At 40.6% G+C, this 21,937-nt stretch overlaps 1 protein-coding gene across 4 annotated transcripts in view; it reads left to right on the forward strand.

Annotated features, from left to right (window-relative positions):
* Nucleotides 1–21,668, forward strand: part of KIAA1958 (KIAA1958 ortholog) — a 54,852-nt gene extending 33,184 nt beyond the window's left edge. For all 4 annotated transcript variants that reach the window (XM_032095258.1, XM_032095257.1, XM_032095259.1 and 1 more), the window contains one exon: nucleotides 17,645–21,668. In XM_032095258.1, the coding sequence (XP_031951149.1) occupies nucleotides 17,645–18,690 (1,046 nt within the window). In that variant the 3' untranslated portion in view covers nucleotides 18,691–21,668. The remainder of the gene's footprint in view (nucleotides 1–17,644) is intronic.
* The last annotated feature ends 269 nt before the right edge of the window (nucleotides 21,669–21,937 follow it).

Below are 21,937 nucleotides of genomic sequence, written 5' to 3' on the forward strand. Positions count from 1 at the left end.
GGTTTTACTAAGTAAAACCCTACTAAGCATTAGAAATCTGGAAGGATGATAATTGTCTTAGGGACAGCAAAGCAAATTCTTCTTTGGGACCCATTTCTTGCATGACTGCATCTCTGAGATGTTATTTTGCGGTAGTCCCTTGCAAAACTCCATCTGGTTTAGAACTGACTCTGCTCTGCTAAGTATGAGAAAGGCAGGATGCCAGATGCCACTCAACCCAAATTGTGTGCTAAATGTACTTTTTCCTGCCTTCCTCAGTTTATAGCCAATCACTGTAGACCTGTTTACTACCAACCTGCCCCTGCAACTTGTTCAGTCTCAAACTTGCAATTTGGGACAATAGAAGGCAAACCTGGGCAGAATTTTTCCATATTAGGTATGTGTTATCTGGGAGAGTGATTTACTGTCAACAGATCCATTAAAAAATCCAAGCTCCTTTAAACTGTTTTTTCCAGGTCCTCAGCAGCCAAACAAGGTCAGCAGTTGTTGCTGGTTAGGGTTAAACCTTACAGGAACGGATGCAGCACAACATTTTTGCATTTATATAGTTTCAAGAACGGGATTGGTCCATGTCTAGTGTCTCATTTTGAGGGCAAAGTGGGATTGCACCTGGATTACACCCACTGCATAAATCAACCCTGAAAACCTCCGAGTGCTTTTTGCATAGACAGTGATAGGGTTCTCAGAGTGCTGTCCAAATTCTAGTTTAATCAGTTATGTTCTCAGTGGTTAAATTTCTTGTGCTGTTCCAAAAAAGCATTACACAATTCCTCTCTTCAGACTGGTGCAGTGTTGTCACATGCTGTTATTTTATTTAGAGGTAGTGGTGTTTTTAACAAGGGTGCAATGACTGACATGTGACTAAAACTTGATACCTGAGTAAAGTCCCTCATTTCCATACAGCCTGCTCCTTTGGGAAAGAAGTGCTAGCATTATTAAATCTTCAAGTTGCAAAAAGGTGGGCAATGTTGGAAATTTAATTTATTATGGATGCACAGCAGATGCTTGCAGGTAAAATGTGGAGGTTTGATAAAGACTAGATTAGGGTGGTTGCTCATGTACAGTGATTTTGTTAGGTTGTCTCCTAACAAAGAGTGATATACTGAAAGTGGTGCATGATATATAAAATTTGAGCAATATTGAGCTACAAGAGGATGTTTATCTATCCTGTGTAAAAATCTTTTCTGTCCTAAACAGACAGATGTGAGTCTTTTACATTCCAATAATAAAAAAAGGCAAGAACTAATTATATCAAAAAACCTAGAGCTTTTATTAATTTATAGACTCAGTGCCTGCTTGACAAACAAAGGTTTAGTTGAAAGTGAGCAGGGGATTTAAATTCTGCCTTGTCCTCTCCAAGATGTGAAGCCTTGCTCCTGGCCCCATTAGAACTGCTAGTGTAAGGTTTAACAGGACTAAGGCTTTATTTAAGTTATGATTAAAGGCTGCAGTCCAGCCAGCAGGAAATACTACTTGAACCTTAGCTGAAGTGACATATCCTTGCATTTGTACCAGACACAGCTGGTAGTTTCCATGCGTGGTGATCTTGTAGATTGTGAAAGTTGAGGTGAGGTTATCCATGAAATCAAAAATGTTGATGTTATATGTTAACTTAGGCCAGTTTAAGCCACGTGATGCTTTTGGACTAGTCTCTCTTTCAAACATAGTTTTTTTTAACTCATTTACTCTATTAAGCTATGGCAACTGAATTTGTAAGCAGGGACCTTACAAAGATACTTTCATGTCTCAAAAGAGAAGTGGCATCCCAATGAAGATTCAGTTAGGTTAGACACAGATTTTTGTGTCTACGTGTCCATCTGAGCACTGTGGCATATACTGAATTATTCTTCGTTAAATTTCATCGCTAATAAGGGGACATTAATCTGAGAGTTTTCAGATATTTCTTTGCCATTTTATTAGCAAAGCCTTCAAGAATGTATGTAGGTATTATTTAGTCCTTTTTTAATTCTGGAAAATCTGAGAGGACCTGCATCTGTTAGGAGAGAAATTTTTGCAATGGTGGAGTGCAGGGAACTTCTGCAATTTCTACTTCTCAAACCACCTCTTCTGTACTTTGCTTTTGCTAATACTTCGGCTAGTTTTAATGTTCAAGAACCAGCAAGGGCAAGGTAGATGACATCAGTGGAGATGGAAGATGGGTAAGAAACATGATGCTTTGGGTTGTAGTACATGCAGCCTAGAGCAATTAGTGAGTGACGTTTGGATGTCTGAAACCAGGAATGGAAATGATTTGGTGTTATTGCAGAAGGCTATGGAGGGAGACTATGGCTCAGAGAAGAACAGAACTTATTTTGTACAAACACAAGTTTTGATTCTGAGAGACATAGGATTTACTTTGTAAACAGGTTTGCTGAAGAATTTATGAAGAATATTTATTTTCCACTTGAAGACTGAGGGTGGAGATGTGTTTTGTATTAACAAGACAGTGCAGCAAGACATTTCTGATTCAACACTAGTGCATCACTATGAATACAGGAACAAAGAGTTCAATGAAAAAAAGAAATCCAACCCCTATATATAAACTGTGCAGAATGCAGAGTAGTAAGTAGAGATGCAAAATAAAAAATCATCTAAATGTATTGACTGGGGTTGTTGCTTCTGTCAGAGATGTGGCAGGTTACATTCTATGTGTACCATCACAGTGCCTTCATGTATATCCATCGCTGAACTCGCCTGACTGCTTGTTTTACGTGTACAGGCATTTTCAGAGTTTGGAGGGGAAACAGTTTGTCTGTAAGCACCCGTGCTCTCGTAGTCAGAGTGCCACTCACTGTTCTGGCATTGTGGTTATCAAACAGTACCCATGTTTGAATGTGCGCTGTGATGGATGCTGGTCTGTGCTGAGGGCAGTGCTTAGCCTTGCTGGCTCTGATGTCCCTGCTCTGAGATCCTCTCCATTCTTTTATTTCTGCAGCAGGTATGTCAGGATTCCAGATCAGTGCCGGCTTAGTGTCAGCTTAGCCTGGTAACTTGGGCAAAGATCTAGTTCTCTTCCTGTGCTCTTGTCACAGGAATGCGTAAGCAAGATTGCAGCCTTTCGCGATTGTCACCTAATGTGTTGACTTTTGTTCTGCTCTTAGTGTGGACTTCCCTGTTGGTTACAGGTGTTTATATAAGGCTCTATCTGAGCATGACCATTATAAAATGGAGCTCAAATGGGGCTTGTTTGATACTGATGTAGAGCTCTTAGTGGAATATTTTAAGTACTTCTCTGCAATTAGAAGTAGTAGGACCTCTCCCTTTTCCTCCTTTTTTCTGTCTGCAATGGTGTAAATTTAAATTATGTGGTAGCCAAGATCCTCATATAAGATTTGTGGATTAGGAGCTGTTAGATGAGCATCAAAATGTTACAAAACTTTGAGCTGAAAGGAGTCTCTCACACCTCAGGAACTGACAGTTTTGACTAGATTTAGCTCTACCTTCTAAATCACTGTTTATATGTAAAAAAAAGTGTCAGCCTCGCACATTCCAAAGAACTGCAAACAAGAAAAAATAGTGCCATTTTTAGAGGTGTATATAAAGCATACAGAAAGGCAAAATTAATCCTTTTTGTAATTATTTCAAGCCCAGTGGAACCGTGCCAAGAATGAAAGTAGTGCAAGAAAAATAATCACATCAAAAGAAAGTTACAAAGCTCGTACGTAAACAGTTCTTCCAAGAACATCAAATAACTGCTAATCAGTCTCTGTATTTGTAGTTTACATGCGAAGATTGATGACTCTTGGCTAAAGTGACTGCTTGAAGCAGTCTCCATGGACATATGCTGCTGGACAAGTGATCAAGTGAACACTTAAATATGTGTAGGGGTGAGACAGTCTCTGCTCTTTGTGTTGTACTGAAGAGTTCAGAGTCCACTGATGACTCTTTAGGTCCCATAATTGATACCTATTCCTGCTCTAGTAGATGGACTAAAAATAATAATTGCTGAGATACATTATTACAAAAAATATAGCACTTTTTTTTAAAAAAAGTTGCTAGAGCCTAGCTTATTTAGAAGAATAAAATTAGATCGCTGTAGTTTTAAATATCAGAAAAAGGAAGCTACTGGCCTGATTAATCACCTGGTCTTGCAGCATGGATTTGCCAGCCCACTCCCACCTTCAAATATATTCATCCAAGTGCTGTTAAATTATAATATAATGTTTTGGGGGCTGTATTCTAGAAATCTAGCTAGACTTTTTTATTCTAGAAGTCAAGCTAATGATTAGTTATCTTTACAATATTGTAAGGGAGTTCTGTTTAAAAGCAGGACAGTAGCATAAAGAGGACAAGTTTAGCCTTGGCAGAGTAGTCATGTAATTGCTTTTATCATCTGGGTGCACAGCATGACAAACAAATTTTTAAAAAAGAAATGAATCTGTAGTACTAACAACTCTAACACAAGAGTTGTTTATGAAGCTGTTCCTACGAGAGGCATTTATCAAGGTAGTAATTTTTGCAGGAGAACACAGAAATGAAAATGCATCAATTACTACAATATCTTTAGCTTTTCACTGTGCTTAAGAAATGTACCTATTACCATTTCAGGACTTCACATGTATTTCATTTAGTGAAAATTCCTTTCAGACACAGAAAGCTCATGCCAGCCTTTTTGTATAACCAGCAATGGACTTGTCACATGCAGGTTGTCCTAAATATTAAGTGTTTATCAGAACAGCTATGCATGCAAAAGATTAGGCTGCTGCTTTCTTTGATGTCAGGGCTTATTTCCTCTTTTCAGCATGGAATTCCTCTGAGTGGGAAGTACGTGCAGCACAAAGAGACATCTCCTGGCAGCACTGTAACTGGAGATACATATATATATATATATACTTCTTGGAGCAGGCTATTCATGAGTATTCATACTGAAAGTAGGTTGGTGTGGGAGATGTTTGGGGATGGGCTTTCAGTGCATTCCTGCAATAAAAGCTGCATAGGCCTATTGATCCTCTGTAACAGAGGAAGGTGGAGGAATGATAGTTTCCATGCAATCTGTGAAGGTTATTTGCCTGTAGCTAGGAAGGAAAGAAAAGGACTATTGCAGCCAGGCCCCAGCAGTTTTTAAGGATTCATTTTGTAGAGCATGCCAAGTTCAGCTGACAAACAGTTGAGAATATTCACTGGGATTCTGAAGAGAGGAATTATTCTCTATATAAATATATATTTTTCATTCAAAGTACCATTGCACAAACAGTATTAAGGAAGACGGTGTGTTATACCAGAAGACAAACTGCCCGTTTCAATGAATGGTTGTGTTCTGGAGCATCACCATTCATTTCAGACCTAGAAATATACCCTGTCCACCATTACCCTAACATGAAAGGCTGAAAAGCAAAAAATAGGATGCGCAAGTGAAAAGTAGAAAACAATAATTTTTGCAAACCAACATGACCGAGATGCTATGTTCTCCCTTTCTCTAAAGGTGTCTTAAATAGACAACTGTTTTGTGCAAAGTGCTGTGTTTTATGATACTGGTGTATAAAAGAAGAAAATAAAGCCTCTGCTGGCTCCAGCTCTCCTGCAAACATATGGGAAAAAACAAACAAAATTGGACACATCTGTACTGAACATCACTTTAATTTTAGGAAATAGATTATTTAACACGGTGCTTTTAATCAGAGATCTGTTTCTCTGTGTGATCTTTGAAATTGTTTCATTTTGGAGCTATTTTCAGCTTATGATTTGTGAGTCTTTAAGAAAAGAGAAACAAGGCAGAGTCAGATTGGGATCTGCAGAGGAGATGCAGCACAGCAGCCAAGAGGGATGCTGACCCTGGAAAGGCTTCAGACACACACTTCCCTTTTGCACTTCAGATGGGATGCTGGGACAAAAAGGGCTTGATGGTTTAGATCAGGACACTATCTGAGAGTGATTTTCCACTTTGTGTGAGGCTGGTACTTCACTAAACAGGCCCAAGAAAGTGATCATTCCCCTGTTTTGGGCATTGGTGAGTTCTCACCTCAAATCCTGTGGTCAGTTTTGGGCTCCTCACTCCAAGAAAGACTGAGGTGCTGGAACATGTCCAGAGAAGGGCAACAAAGCTGGGAAAGGATCTGGAACCCAGACTGATGAGGAGCAGCTGAAGCAACTGGGGTTGTTCAGAAGCCTGGGCAGCCAGGTAGGTGTTGGTCTCTTCTCCCGGGCAAGTGCAGATGAGAGGAAATGGCCTTAAGCTGCACAAGGGGAGGTTAAGGTTAGGAAAAATTTCATCATCAAAAGGGTTGTAAAGCATTGGAACAGGCTGACCAGGGAAGTGGTAGAGTCATCATCCCTGTGAAACTGTTCAAAAAAATGTGTGGTTATGGTGCTTGAGGAGATGGTTTATTGGTGAACATGGTGATTGTAATAGGTAGATGGTTGGTCTTGATATCTTAAAGGTCTTTTCCAACCTTAACAATTCTATGATTCAATGATTCTATACCTACAGAAGGACTACTTCACACATGTTTTCAAGATCTAAGATTTTAGTAGCAGTAGTCCTTGGGAATAACTGTTTCACCTGTCTCAGTGATGGGAACATGGCATTTTTTGCATAAGCTGTTCTGTGAAGCCACTACTCGTTTCTCCGATTTTCTTCATACCTAAATTGTATCCCTCTTAGAGAGTCTTCTTCTGTCATGTCATCTTCTTTTTGTAGTTGCAGTGAACCTAAAATCTGCTTGAGCATGAAACAGACCAGTAAAAATATCTGAGTATATTTTCTATCTCTCCAAGCAAGACAGAAATTTGGAATACAGAAATTCTTGTTTGAATTTTTCCAGAAAAGAAAACACAGGCATGATGATATTTTAGATATTTTATCACAGCTGGCACAGCACTGACCAGTGCTTGCTAAAACATTCAGATCCTGGAAGCACTGAAACATAATGAAATCTATCTTTGTTTGATAAAGTATGCTTAAATGAAGCATATGCCCATTCCAGGAAGTGTTGAAACAGGCTATTAAATCAAAGCCTCAAGAGAGAGAAAATGGAATGCCTGCTTTCTGTGATGAATCTTTCTTGCTGGGGCGCTCCACAGGGTGGTCACAGAAGAGCTGCTTTCAGCACTGGGTGTTTTGAACAGCTTTAATGTGGCTGGTGGCCTCTGTGGAACGTTTGGGCAGGGCTGTGTTTTCATTTCCCAAATGAGTCTGCTTTTCTCTGGAGCCATGCCGTGCTGCCCTTTAAAAATAGAAGGATGCTGCAGATCACACAAATGTTGTGTTAGACACAGCAGTTCCCAGGTCATGGTTCCCACTGAATGCTGCCCCTGGCGGGAGCTGGGAGCAGGGCTTCCTGCAGGCACGTCTTATAAAAAGTGGTGCTGAGGACTTTGCTGAGTCTGATTAAAACTTCATGTTATTAAAGCTTTGCTTAATTATACATTGATCATTAAGTGCGTTGGCTGCGTCTTACTTCTGATATATACCTGTTAATCCCTTTAACTCTAATTGAACAGTAGATGCGCGTACGCGCACACAGAAATTCTGCATGTGTTCCTGTTGATGGAACTGAGGGTGACTATCACAGTGACACTGTGATCTGCTGTAGCTTTTCATTAACTAGGTCTTCATGATGAAAACATCACTTGAAACAACAGTGGATTAATAATGTTTAGTCAATTGCTTTCTGCTTTGTACTTGGAAAGGAAAAATTGAAAGAAAAAAGCTGGTCTTCTGTTTTGTTCAGAGAAGGAGAAAATGTATTCTGAGCTGTTCTACCCCAGGTCACATCACCCCAGTGCAACAGCTGAATGTGCTGTATTACTGTATTATTTCAACCAGGAAACCTGTACCCAAAGATTGAGCCTGTGAAAAAAACCCAATGTTCAGCTCTGACCGTTGAATAGCTTGTTTCGATTTTCTGTTTACACTCACTTCTGTTTTCACTGGGTGTATGCCTAATCTCTGCTTTCCTACAGTGACTGGTCAAAGATAGCAGTATGAATGCGCCAGAGAAGCACTGATGGTTTTTTATGGGAATAGTTCCATCCTGTGCACAACTTGGAGCACTATTCTGATTGTTATGGGCTCTGTCCTTCAATCATGTTGATGTGCCATCTTATGGAGATTTTTTCTGTCCTTTGCTCCTAGCAGATGGAGCATTGCCACTTGTTTGGGACTTCATTTCTTGCATGACTATAAAGCCAAGAAAACAAAATAACAGACAGGGGCAGTATTCTTAGCATTACAGAACAACATTCGTGCCTATATGCTGATAGACATTTTGGTTTTTTGCTCAAAAATTTACATTTTATTTTTCCTCTCTGTATAAAGAATTGGCTTTATGCCTCTGTTTTCCCTCCCCCATTTAAGATAGTCCTCAGAAAACTTACAGTTTGACAGTAACTTGTCCCATTTGCCATTCACTTACAGAATTGTTGAATACATCAGACTGTTTATTGTGCTAGTGCATATTAAAATAACCATGTATATGTATAACACATCCATAATTATATCCATTAAACTATAACCCATGTGACCTCTTAGATTAATTGGTTTGTGTCAGTTTTGGTATGAACTCATTCAGTAGCAGGGGAACTGATTGTTCATGTCCTATATAGAAGAACAAATTATTTCTATGGAAATAACAAAACATTCCTGACAGGAAAATTCTGGCAGTGTAAATACAGAAGAGCAATAATAACAGTATTCTGAGCAGCAGAGCAGGTAGGTAGTTTTTGTATGCTCTCCTGAGTGTGTACATAGCTAGAAAACATCTGAAACTCCTCATTTTATTTAAAGAGACTTTACTCAAGTAGAGCTGCAAAATGTGACTAAATATTTACTCAGTCAGACTGTGATAAATTAGGTTTAAACATGTATTCAAGGACAGAAAGAAATGAGTTGTGCTATGAACAGCGGTCCAGTTCTTGATGAATGTGCTTCTCTTGCAGGTTTGTCTCCTCACTGTGCAAAATTTCCAGCAGCTCCTGCACCTCTTGGGAGTCCTTGTCTTGGCAAATGCCTAGGTGTGCCATGTTTAGTCTAGAATAAAGTGGTCTTCCGTCAGCCAGGGTGTGTGAGCAGCTGCCTAGCAGAGCATCTAACGCTTGAGAGCTGTCCTCTTCCTGCAAGCTGGGATGTATTCATGTCACTGCCCTCTGCCCAGCTTTGAGTCTTCCCCAACCTTTACATTTTAAACTTCCGTCCCTGTAATGTGATGAAAGTTGTGTTTGTAAAATAAAGTTCATGGTTGTCATTTTTTTCTGGAGTGTGAGGAGGAGAGAAACAGAAAAGCAGGCTAAAAATCCACCTTAAAAGCTATTTCACTTGAAGTGTTAGACTTCATTCTCTCTGGAGAACTGTGTAAAGAGCTGCTCCTCAAATACTGCTTTCTGAGCCAGCAAAGAGAAAAGAAATATGTGTGTTAAAAGTGTACATGGAAATTCCTTGTGAGGTTGTAAATTGTGAGCTCTTCACAGAGTTTGTGGCCTTCATAGCTTGCTTCACTCCTACTGGACAATATACAGTGAAAGGAAAGGTAAAAACACATTGGTCTGGCTGGGCAAAATCACCAGCACAGAATTTCAGAAATGATACATCAAGGTCACTAACAAGGCAGTTGGAATACCTTGCTAAATTAAAGAAAAAATACTGAAATGCAGTTCTTTGGGGTGCATGTGCTGCAATCTGTATTACCAGAAGTAAATGGCACGAGCTGCCAACACATTTCCTCTTACATCTGCAGTAGATAGTTCAGCCAGAACAGAAAAGGGTTCTTTTTGATTCACTACCAATGGCACTTCAATAAAATAGAGGGAAAAATGTCTGCAGTCTTTAATAAGCAATATATCAACCAAGTGCTGTCAGCCTGTGTAGAGAGTTTCACAGTATGATTTATTATGTTAATTACAGTCATGTGAGCCTCATGCTCTTAAGTCTGAAACTGCTCACATTCTCAGCTTGATTTAAGAATATGCTTTGGCCAAGACTTAAAGTGCAGCTTATTATGATTAATGTAATAAAATATTTATTACATTCTCCTTTTCTTTGTTTCTCTGCTTGCTGCCCCAGTTAGACTGACTCATTTTGAAACACTGATATAAATTAGATTTCAGATGATGAGGACTCTCATCTGGTTTTAATCTCTCTTTGGTGTTGTTTTTTTCATATCCTTTGTTCTTATTCTCTCTTCTCTCCCCCTCATCTTTATTTCTCTCCCATATTTCCCGGTTCTGCTTCTCAGCTGCTGTCTAGAGTGAATCAAAAGCAGGCAAACTTCATAGCCCTGGCTCATCCCTTCCAGACCTCTTGCGCTGCTTTCTCAACTATGCTTATTAAAGGTTTTTCTTAAATGTGATTGCATTAAAACTGGTGGTACACTGTAGCTGAGAACATGCTAAACCTCTGGTGATGTGAAGTAGCACATTTTACATGTTTTACATTAAAATTCTTGTTAGAGAAGACTGAACTGTAAGGGGATACATGGGCCCCATTTCTCATTCTTCTTCCACAGGGCTTTCAATTGCAGAGGGGCACAAAATTCCACTGTGCCAAATATTCCAAAATTATATATAAATTTATACCTGTTATTTTGTGCAAACCAGCCCAGTAGTTAAATTTCTGGCTGAGCAATCACTGCTTCTGAGATCTGTTTACACATCTATAAATCTGATTTTCTCTGTAGGAACATGGAAAGGTGGAAACCTTTCCGGAAATGTAGATTCTTGGTTTTGTTATGTAAGAAATGGATTTTTGCCCTGAGAATTGTAGACTTAATTCAATAAAGGAGGTGTGTCTCAGATCTTTACAGTTTTTTTGCTCCACGTTTTTGATTTTTCTTCTTGTTTTCTTTCCTCTTATCAGCTTTTGAACCAAGTCACTGTATGCATATAAATTTTATTCAGTTCCACCTTCTATACATATAATGATTTAGACCAGTTAATTTTTACGTAAGCAGATACTTAAATACAGGGACACCAATCCATAACACACTTAAAATATGCTTTGTTGAATTGGAAACTTACTTGGGAGAAAAACTGATACTCTGCTGAGGATGTGTATGCAACACTTTCTGGACTGGTGCTGAGCCAGGTCCTCTTTGAAAACAAGTGCATCCCTTCTGCTGTGCATCAGCCAGGTTTCAGTACTCAGGCTAGTGTAGACCATTACAATCATTTCTTTAATTCTTTCTGCCACAAAGCATTAAATAACTAACCTACTTTGAAAAGGCAAAATTTCTTTATGTTGCTAAGGAGTCCTGGGTAAAAAAAAAAAGTGTTTTCCAGGGTTAAATATTTATTCAGAAGAAAATAATTGTCAGAAAGTGTCTCTTTTCTTTAGCTTTAAACTGAAACCAGTACCTGCAGTTTTCTAATGGTGTTAGCCATTAGTTGTTTGGAAATCATTAGAATATTATATGGCTGAATACAAATATGCATGCTCAATACACAGCTGAAATTAGCTTCACATTACAGGTAATGTTTTCCTACTTACCAACTCCAGCAGCACTCCCAGTTTCACCAAACTACCTGATTTGTTTAACCTGAGCTTTGAAAAAGTAGAAATTGTATCTTAGAAGTGAACATTGTTGAAGGAAGTTTAGTCAGTTACTTTGACGGGTGGAATGGGGTTTCACTTTATTTTTAAAGTTTTCTAATGGTTTTTTTTTTGTAGTGTATAGAACTCTAAGTGTGGCTTTTATATCCTCCACTTCTATGAAGAGTTGAGTCCCTGAATGTCAATTATATAAGGGTCCAAATAATTTGTTTTTATATACCTCCTGTAAAGATAATAGCTGTGGAAATAAAGAGTGGGATGAAGCATGGCAGGTAGACCTGGCGATGGTTGCAGGCTTGGTTACAATCCTGGTGACTGACTTGGAACAAGCCAGATTAAATAGCAGATTCCACTCCAGCTGCCAGCTGAGTATATATTGCCTGTACTATTGCTTTAGTACCAGATATATGGGTTTCTTAGAACTCCTGCAAAATATTTTCTGTTTCTGCTGTTCTCCATGCTGTGTCTGAGCTGTAGCATCCTGTTGTGCAGTGTTGCAGTGTTGGGTAAGCCTGGGAGAGCTGGAATTGGTGTATTTCTTCCTGTCAAATGGAGGTGGAATCTGGGTAAATATCCCACTGTGTGGTGGTACAGAGGAAATACATCCCATTTTGCATTGCAGCAGTTCGTGCCAGTGCATCTCAGAACAGCTTCAAAAGGAGGTAGGTAACTGTATGGCCTCATACCCCAGAAATGCCACTGTTAATTGTTCAGTGGAAGAAGGGAAATGGAAGTTAAAACTGGAATGCAGCACTTCTGTTTTGCACTACCATGACGAAAGCAAAACCAAACAACTAGATGAAGTGAGCCAATGGGAACATTTTTTGTTTAGAAAATGCATTTTTAGAACCTTTGTGCTGGAATGGCTCAGATGTCATGTACATCAGGTGGAGAAGGAAGATGGCTTTGTAAAAATTGGAGTTCCCGGGGTGCTACTGTTTTGCACTGTTCATTAGCAATCGCTAGTACCCTCTGCAAAAAGAGGGTGACCCAGTCAGTCATAGGAGAACGTAACTTCTTACTCACTTATCATGGCTACAGATTTTCTGACATCTGAGGACTGTGCAGAAGTCTCATTAACATCGATGTGTATTTTATTATTGGCTTTGCCAGCAGCCAAACTGCATCTCAAATCTGTTCAAGCTGTTGAGAGAAAGTAGTGAAAGAGAACACAAACTGGAAATAAGCACTAGTGTTTGAGTGAGCATTCATTATCAGACCATTCTATACCTTGCAAAAATTGTTCAGGTGACTAAAGTTTATTTTAGTGACTTTACTTAATGGAGATACCATTGAATAAATATTCCCATACTCATTTGTCCTATGTCCTTTTTTCTTTGTCATAATCTAAAGCTTTTTAGTTTTAGAATTGTAAAACATTTTGCTGATAATTTCATTGGACGAGGTTAACTGAATAGAAGTATAATTTTTTTTGCCAAAAACATAGTGTCATTCATAAGGGGATATTAATTAATTAATTTCTTTCATACTACAGATTTTACATGCTAATGAAAGCCTTTTCTGAGAATGTTAAACTGGAGTTTAACATATTAGATGGTAAAATAGAGTTTAACTTAATGTAGTGGGAACAGGGAACTTTAACTGTTAAACAGAATTTAGTAACAACATCAGAGGGGTAGGGCAGAAATTCAAGAAAAATTACAGATGCACTTTCGTCTACTTATTCTCAGGATGTTTCTGCAAATGTTTAGAGGCACTTCTGCTGTGGACACCTTCTGCGCTTACCCTCACCCTCATTTTTGGCAGCAAGACATGAGAATGCTGGGTTATTCTTGTGATATGGTGAAAATCGGCTTTCTAAGATTTGCATGCAGCAATATTCCGGGATGCTGTGGTATGACAGTGGTATTCAGCTGGTTCTGACAGGGAAGCAGTAGCACGGCTTCCAGGAGGGCACATTTGTCAGAGGCACATGCGGCTGTTCCCCATTGTGACTTGACCATAACTCCTTTGAACAACAGAATGACCTCTGCTCACTGAGACTGTAGATTTGAGGGTGTTGTTTGCATATAGATACCTTCTTGAAACAATAGAGGACAGGAGAAAAAGGTAGGAGCAGGCTGTGGTTTACTTGAACTGTTTTAGTGGGCTGCATATTGCCACAGCCTGAAGGTTGGATATCGCTGCTTTTCAGGGATTGCAAAACAGGGGCAACAGCCAACCTGCAAGGTGCTGGGGAGTGGAGAGAGGGCACTTAGCTCCAGCATAGAGATACGTGGTGCTTCGTGTGTGGTTAACTAGGCTTTTTCTCTTGAATGAAAGCGTATCAGTGGAAGCAGGCCTGCTGCAGAGGCATTTTCCTAGTCAGGACACAAATTTGGCAGAGAAGACTTTGGCTGGTGATGTGATTACCACCAAGAAAACCCACCTTACATTTAATGTGCGTCTGTGATATCTCACTGCTTACCATATGCAGAGTTTAAGACTGTTTGCAATAATAACTTAGGTTTGTGACTCCCACTGATGTCACAAATGCTCTCTGAACATTAACAATCTGTATCTGTCTATCATGAAAGCAAGTGCCTTTTCCCCCTGCCATATGTAATTACAGAGGTTATGTCCTTTTCAGGGAGTCCAAGTGTGTGTATGTGTGTGAGCTGATATTAAAACAAGCCTGAGTTTGATAACTGTGCTGATAATATTAAGTCTTGGCTGCGTTAAGATCAGATTATGAAAAGATCAGAAAACAGCTGTTGCTCTGTGGGAGAGATCATCTGATGGTCATGGGCTAGCCTGGGACATCCCGCTCCCACTAGGTTGTCTGTTTAATCTCTCCCTGGTCACTTTATCTCTTTCTCTACATTTGAACTAGAACATCTTAAGTACTCATCACTTTTTCAAACTCATGGTTGGGAGTTTACCCTGGACCCCCCAGTAAGGTGGGTTTTACTGTCTTTTTCTGCCACACTCTGGTTTTCTTGGAAATGAAAGATGTGGGATATGATAAGAAACTCAAGAGGTATAACCAGGTCCTTTGTGCACTGATGCAGCTCAGGGGACAGGACCTCAGGAAATGCATCCCCAAATCAATTCATTTTTTCATGCTTCTGGTTGTAGTCTGTAAAACAGGGGTAACAGCACTACTAGTTCCAAAGACTGCATTATGACAAGGAACAGACACTAAGGAGAGCTTGGCGTCATAGATCAATGATGACAATAATTTCTGGTTGATTGGTTCTGACCAACCAGCTGAGAGAAATTAGATCATAAAACAAGAGTATTTGTATTCCTAAAGCCTAACAACAGAGACATACAGAAGACTATAAGAAAGGTGAAAACATATATAACACTTCTCCATTCTTTATCACCATCAATTTGCAGCTTGGGGACGTTCTGATACAGAGGTGTTCTCTTGTATTGAGAAGCGCTTTGTGGCTTTTTTTTCTGTGCTTTTACCCAGTTTTGGAACCCATGCACACTGAAGAGTTGATGATGCTATTAGCAGTGGAGGTCCAAGAGCAAACAGGTTTATGTTTGCAGTAGTCAAGGAACTAATGTAGATCCCCACCAGTGTTTCCAGTAGTTTCCACCAGCTCCACAGAACAATCAAAAGAGCTTTGGTCTCTATTCAGCAAGGTGCAGCAAAGTGAGACAAAACAAACATCTGGGAACTGTTACATGGGAAACACCCCACATTTGTACCATGGTGCATAATACATTGCCAATATCTGAGCGGTCTCTTAGGAAGAGGATAATCCACTTTTGCTACTTCAGCCTGGATTCACAGCCAAAGTGAATGTAGCTCTCCTGATGTGGCTGCATGAAAACCTGACCCATTATTTTTTAACATTTCCCACCTGCCTTGTGAAGTAACACACAACACACCGCTGCAGGAATGCAGTGTTTCTGGGGTACTATTTTGCTCATGAATGTTGGGAGGATCTTTAATTCAGCATGGGTTTTATAATTGTTAGCTGCAGATAGGGCAATTTCCTTTGCAGATTAAGGAAAGATGCTGTAATGTAAATGACTGACTGGGTGTCACTGCTGTGTTGTGACAGGCTACTCTCTAATAAGAAGTGATTGATGACATTTATAAAACTGAGCCATTATATGTGCTGTTTGTATTGAAATGGAACTTAGGATGTGGGCTGTCAGTCAAAGCACTGATTACTTACACAGTTCTATAATAAGTGGTGGTGGGTGCAGTGAACAAAACACCAGAGTAAATGTTTGTTTTGGAGCTTTAAATAGGCCTGTCTCTTTGTTTCCAGCCTGCATCTAGCCATACTAAAAGGATCTATTATGTACATTGCCTGAAGCGTGAGGCTTCACTGCAGGCTGCTAGGAGTGCTTTGATACTGACATCAGTATTAAAGTGAGTTTCTGAATCAGGAAGGTGACCTTTCTTTTTCCCCTGGAGCACGGTTCAAGCACCTCAGTGCTTTGTGGCACCATTTTTTTCCTGCCTACAGAAGCCCCCAAAGACCTCAGTTGCAGATGGCCACTTCTCTGTGCTTTGCAGAGGATTTAAGAAATCCCTCTAAACAGGTGAGTGCTGTGGATGCAGGAGGCCTCACTCTGAAGACACAGGAACTGGTCCTGAGGGTTATAAACTCAGTCCTGTTTCTATCCTGCTGGGACGTGCTGGGGCAAGTCACTCCCCATGCCTCCGCCTGCAGGTGTGGTATGGAAGTGATGGGATGAACTTCCTTAAGAGTCACCCTGTAGATTGGTGGAAGGAGAATCTGCCCAGCTCTGCCCCAGTGTTTCTGCACCACATGGAAAACTTCAGGTGAGGTAGGGAAGGAGAGGCTACCTCCCTTTCCCTGCTGCCTTCTCCCCTGCTAATAGGCTTGCAGGGAAGAGAGGAACAAGTGTCTGAACACTGGTGCAAAGCCAAGGCTCTGCTACTCAGCCTGACATAAGCTTGGCCTGAATGGCAGAGAGGCAATGGGAGCTTCACCTGGTCTCATACCACTTTGTGTGTGTATGTCGGGTGGGAAACACCTGGTGAGTGTTGCTATGGCACTGCTAAAAGGATGCCAAAATGTAAGAGTTTTGCTATGAGACCAAATAAAAAAGAACTTTGCGTTTTTTTCTCCCTCTTCTGCTTATTAAGTGAAAGAGAGACAAAAAGTGCTCCACGTGCGGTTCCAGAAAACAGTGAAATAATTGAATTTTCCTTCTTTGCATTTGCTGTTAATTTTCTAAAACCATTAAGATTTTTCACATTCAGAATGACAGTTCCATGTATATGCTTTAAGCTGCGTTCTTGTGCAAACAAATAGTTTGCATATGCCAAGAAAACAGTCATTAAAAACACACATCACTTACAAGGCTTTTCCTTTTTATGCTTCTCTTATGATCAACCAGAAAATCAGCTGTCAGTAACAGATATCATAGTGGTGGCACCTGAATATTGTGTTTTGATGTGTCATTGATTGTAAGGAAATCAGGAAAGCCTTTAAAGCAACATGAAGTTGTTTCCAGAATTTGATTTTTCTGCAGAATGAAAAGACATGGTCATAATTGTACTGTCAAGGTACAGTTTGATGACATAGAGAGATTATACAATCATGCTTTTTTACATGTTTTCTGATATGAACGTATTAAATATATTTTCTTTATTCTTGTACATTTGTAAATTGCACTTTGCTCTGCAGTAACTCCTTAGGGTGTGCTGCCTTATTTTGTACTGTACATTCTGACTATATTTATTTTGCTCTTTAAAAATGTGCCTGATTAAAGATAAATATTACTGTCCTAAATATGATGCTTTAGCTTTTTTTTTGTAGGAAAAAAATGTAACCAGTACAAGCTGTGGTTTCATAAGTGAAATAATTCTGAGTGAGCTTATTCCTGTGTCTGGGCCCTGCACACAGCATTGTGATCCACAGAAAATCCTTCACCTTGCCTTTATTGCAAAAAGCAGATTGCCTCTTAATCTCAATGATTTTCACAAATCTCCATGCACAAAACTGTGCCTCGGTGTCATGAGGAGCTCACTTTTTGTGTCATATAGTGTATCATTTGTGAAATTGAAGTTGGCTTTTCAGTCATGTCAGAGGTATCTAAAGATGTTTCCCAGAGCCCTTTGTGAAATTAAGTTCTTTCCTTTTTGACGAAATTCAGTTTAGGAAAAGCATCACATAAACTCACTGCTTCTGCTTTTTTTCTGTCCCATTCTTCCTCTTCCAGACCAGGATGAGAGAGCAGCAGAGCTCAGCAGGGAGCAGAATGAGAAGACCATTCGGAGCACGCAGACGGCTCTCCGCAATTTCCGAGAATTCCTCATTTCCAAGTACCCCTCTGAGACTCGTGAGATCTATGTCATCCCCTGCAAAGAGCTTGATGCCTATCTTGCGTCCTTCTTTGTGGATGCCAGACAAAAAGATGGGTCTGAATATGAGCCAAACAGTCTGGCCAACTATCAGTGTGGACTGGAGAGGTATCTCAAAGAGCACAGGTATGGGTACAGTATTACGAGGGATAAGGAGTTCAAGAGGTCCCAGGAAGCTCTAAAGCAAAAGCAGATAGAGCTGAGATGTAAAGGGAAAGGAAACAAGCCACACAAATCCATGAAGCTCACCTTTGCTGACGAGCTTATCCTGCGCAAAAGAGGCTTACTGAGCCGGTACAATCCTGAAGGGCTGCTGAACCTTGTGTGGCTGAACAACACTAAGGCGTTTGGACACTGCACAGGTTTCCATGGGTCCACCCTCAAGTGGGGCGATATCCGGCTGCGGGTGACAGAGACTGGGTTGGAGTACCTGGAGTGGATGGGGCCAGACAATGGGGACGTGAGTACCAAGAGCAAGAGAGGCGGGACGGACTCGCGGGTGTATGCCACCCAGCACTCCCCACAGACCTGCCCTGTGCAGGACTACAAGGAGTATGCCCAGCGGCGCCCTCCGGCCATGCGCTACGAGGATGCGCCTTTCTACCTGTCCATCAAACCCGTTGTCAACTTGGCTGCACTTCACTGGTACAATTGCCAAGCCCTGGGGAAAAACAAGCTTGCCAAGATGGTAAAGACGATGTGTGAGAAAGGCAACATCCCTGGCCGCAAGACCAACTTCAGTGTCTACCAGAGCTGCAGCACCCTCTCAGAAGCGCAGAGCAACCAGCTGGTGCTGATCTGCAATAACTTGAGCCAGCAGGCTGCCCAGTCCATGGCAAGCCACTCCAATACCAGCAACTTCATAGTGTCAGCATCCTATGACTCTTCGTCTGACACGGCTTGAGAGAACACCAAACACTTTTTTCTTTTCCTTTTTGTTTCAGGCATTGAATTTGTGCTCAATAATACACATCAACTGTGATTGTACACTATTCCCCCTCATATCCCTCTCTCCAGTGTTAATTCACTTTATAAGAATATATAAACATATAATATATTTTTCTTTTTACAAATAAGTCAACAGAAATAGTTTAGTATTACTAACAGTATTTATAGTGTTAATGCAAAAATGAAAGGTACTTATGGATTATAATATGAATGCAGATTTTAAAAGGATAAAAATGGTTCTCAGGCAACACAGGATAGAGTGAAAATACCATTTTAAACATGCATACATTAATGAGTGTAAATCCCCAGGGAGGTTTACATAGGAATTCTGTTCTAAAGCATTTTTTCAACTTAGTGTTTTAACATGACCTCCCACAGTGGAGGAGACAAACTTAACATTGGCTGCTGCTTCTTACCTGCTAGCTTATTCTTGATCAGCAAGACCAAGAAATAAGAAATACGTCAATGTAAGTTCACAAAACTGTTTACAGCATTTTTAATCTGTTTTTATTATGTTTCCTGAGGCTCATTTATGCTACAAAAATCCAGAGGTCAGCTAAACATTATTTTTAACTTTTGGGTTTGTTGATTTTCTGGGATCAAAATGTTGCTGGTGTTTAGGCTAAAAAGTATTGTTCTCAACAATATGCAAAAGTATAATGGCAAAACCATTGTCACACACATAATTTTACCTCTTTAAGCATAGGTTGTTAGTATTTTGTCACTCTGTGTATGTAGTGTAAAATCTACTGACATAGAGCACTCTTTCAGTATTCTGGGAAAACCAAGAGGGCAGAAAAATCTGCAGTCTTATCCCAAGCTGTACAGAAAAATTGCATCAGCTATGTCTTAAGCCATCATTTGAAATCCACAAAACAATAGAGAGTGTAACAATATTTCTACAGAAATTTTAGAAGAATTTCTACAGAAAGTTAAAAACCTGGATAGTTTGAAGTGCTGGAATACAAATTTAACTTAGCTACACATCATCTGTTTCCATTGCAGACAATGGAAAATGTGAATGTGAATCTGAAGGCAGAATTTTGACCTTAAAGCCTTGAAATAACGAGTTCTGCTGTTCTACTTTGCCATGTAATTGTTCTACTACAGGTATGGGAAAACCACTAACAAATTCACTATTTCAGTAATCAATTACAATTCTTGACCCTTAAAATTAGGAACAGTACTTTTCAAGTTAAGTTCCACAAGGATGTGCTAGGGCTGTGGTGAGGCTTTAGACAAGTCTGCTGGGGTAATTGAGTGCCTGATGAAGTCAATGAAAGAGACAACCTTGGCTGACTTCCCCTGGGTATTGGATCAAACTGTTACTGAGAGGCTTTCTTATTTTGCAGTTTTTAATTGTTGTGTTTCCTTATGCTTGTTTGTCTGTATTTCTTCACATTCCTGCATATCCTTCACATTCTTTAGATCTGCAACTGTGCAATGACTTTAATCATCACTTATTCCAAAGAAGTAATGAAAGAAAGGTAGCAAATAGAAGTAAGCCACCTGGCACCTATAACCTTTTTTTCTGTGTTTCTAGGATGAAATGTTTCTGTGTGTGAGGGAGCTGGCAGAGTGTCTGCACCTCACTTAAGCCTTACCGAAGGTCTGTTTTGGGGATGAAATAGGTAGCAGATGTGCCACTGAAAAGTCTAAGGGCAGAGATTTCCCCTATAATAAATATCTGTCCTCCCAGGAAGCTTCATGAAGGTGACACAACCTGGCTCTGATCTCTTTTTTTTCCACATGTAGCAAGGCTGATACCAAGTTTGTGTTTCCTGTGTCTGACACGCCATGGTAATGTAACCACCAGTTCTACAGTCTTCCATTTACCATCCACTGTCTCTCAGGGTAGGCAGTGGGTTGGTGGGCACAAGCAGTTGTTCATATTGCAGAGCCCTCCTTTTGTAGCTTGGTTTTGGGGCTTGAGGCCAAATTATGATTCTACTGAAGTGACTGCAAGCTGTGTCCATGACTTTCAGTGCCATGGCATATCTGTCTTGTAGGTGAAAGAGACAGAAGCACAGAGAGATTTTAGGTGAAGCCAGAAAAACAGCTGCCCGGTTTCCAGATGAGGCCAGACATCTGTTTGCTGTTTGCACTGCCTTGCCTTTTCACAGCAGTGCTTTTAATGTGATACAGTTAAAAATAGTTTTGCAAGGTCAGTGCTGCTGTGGGATTTCTTTGCTGTTTTCCACTGAAGACTCATGCAGTGGTTCTTAATATGTGCTGGAGTGCGAGCATTCCATGCCAAGGACCTCTCTCAAGGTGCCAGGTGAGAGCTCAACCATGGAGCCAACCTCTAGGGGAGTCTGGTTTCTCTTTCTCCCCCACTGGCACTCATCTCAACACTTCCCGGTGACAGCTATTGCTATATCTGACATACTTCCCTGCATTTCCTTTCCTGTTCTACAGTATGGGGATGGGTATCAGCTGGCCTCTGTGGGGCAGCAGATCTCTGTTTCCCACCTCTCCTCCCCTGCTCAGCCCACCCCTTTGCTCTGAGGAGGCCAGTCACTGGCTGTGCACCAGCTTGCTGCAAGCAGCTCTTTGAAGTGTTGCTTTGCGTCAGTGCTGTAATTCAGCCCCAATAGAGACCTCAGAAGAAAGAAGACTGGCACTCTTGGGTTTTGAACTGGGAGGTCAAAAAAAGCATTTCCCATGACTTTTTGACCCTACGTGCTGCCTAAGTTGTTGATTACCACAGTATTAGGATGGTTTGTGCTGATGTCCAGCAGCAGTGAGGCAACATCTCTGATACCCTTGACTTAGCAGGGTGCGTCAGCAACTTTTGCTTGTCTGGTTAGGGAATAAGCAGTGGAGTATGTGTGCTTATTGTGATAGCACGATATTATCACAACGAAGGCCAGGGCCCAACTGGAATTAAATGTGGCCAAGGATGTCAAGGACAACAAGAAAGGTATCTGCAAATACATCAATAACAGAAGGAAAAGGAAGGATAATATGGGCCTGTTACTAAATGAAGGGAGGACCCTGGTAACAAAGGACGTAGAGAAGGCAGAGTTACTGAATGCCATCTTTGCGATGGTCTTCACTGGCAAGACCAGCCCTCAGGGAGCTCTGACCCAGGAGACCAGGGTAAAGGAGTGTTGGAAGGGAGACTTTCCCTTGGTCAAGGAGGGTTGAGTTGGAGAAACACCTAGACATCCACAAGTCCATGGACCCTGACGGGATGCATC

Source organism: Corvus moneduloides, chromosome Z (assembly GCF_009650955.1).
Source record: "Corvus moneduloides isolate bCorMon1 chromosome Z, bCorMon1.pri, whole genome shotgun sequence".
NCBI classification, from domain to species: Eukaryota; Metazoa; Chordata; class Aves; order Passeriformes; family Corvidae; genus Corvus; species Corvus moneduloides.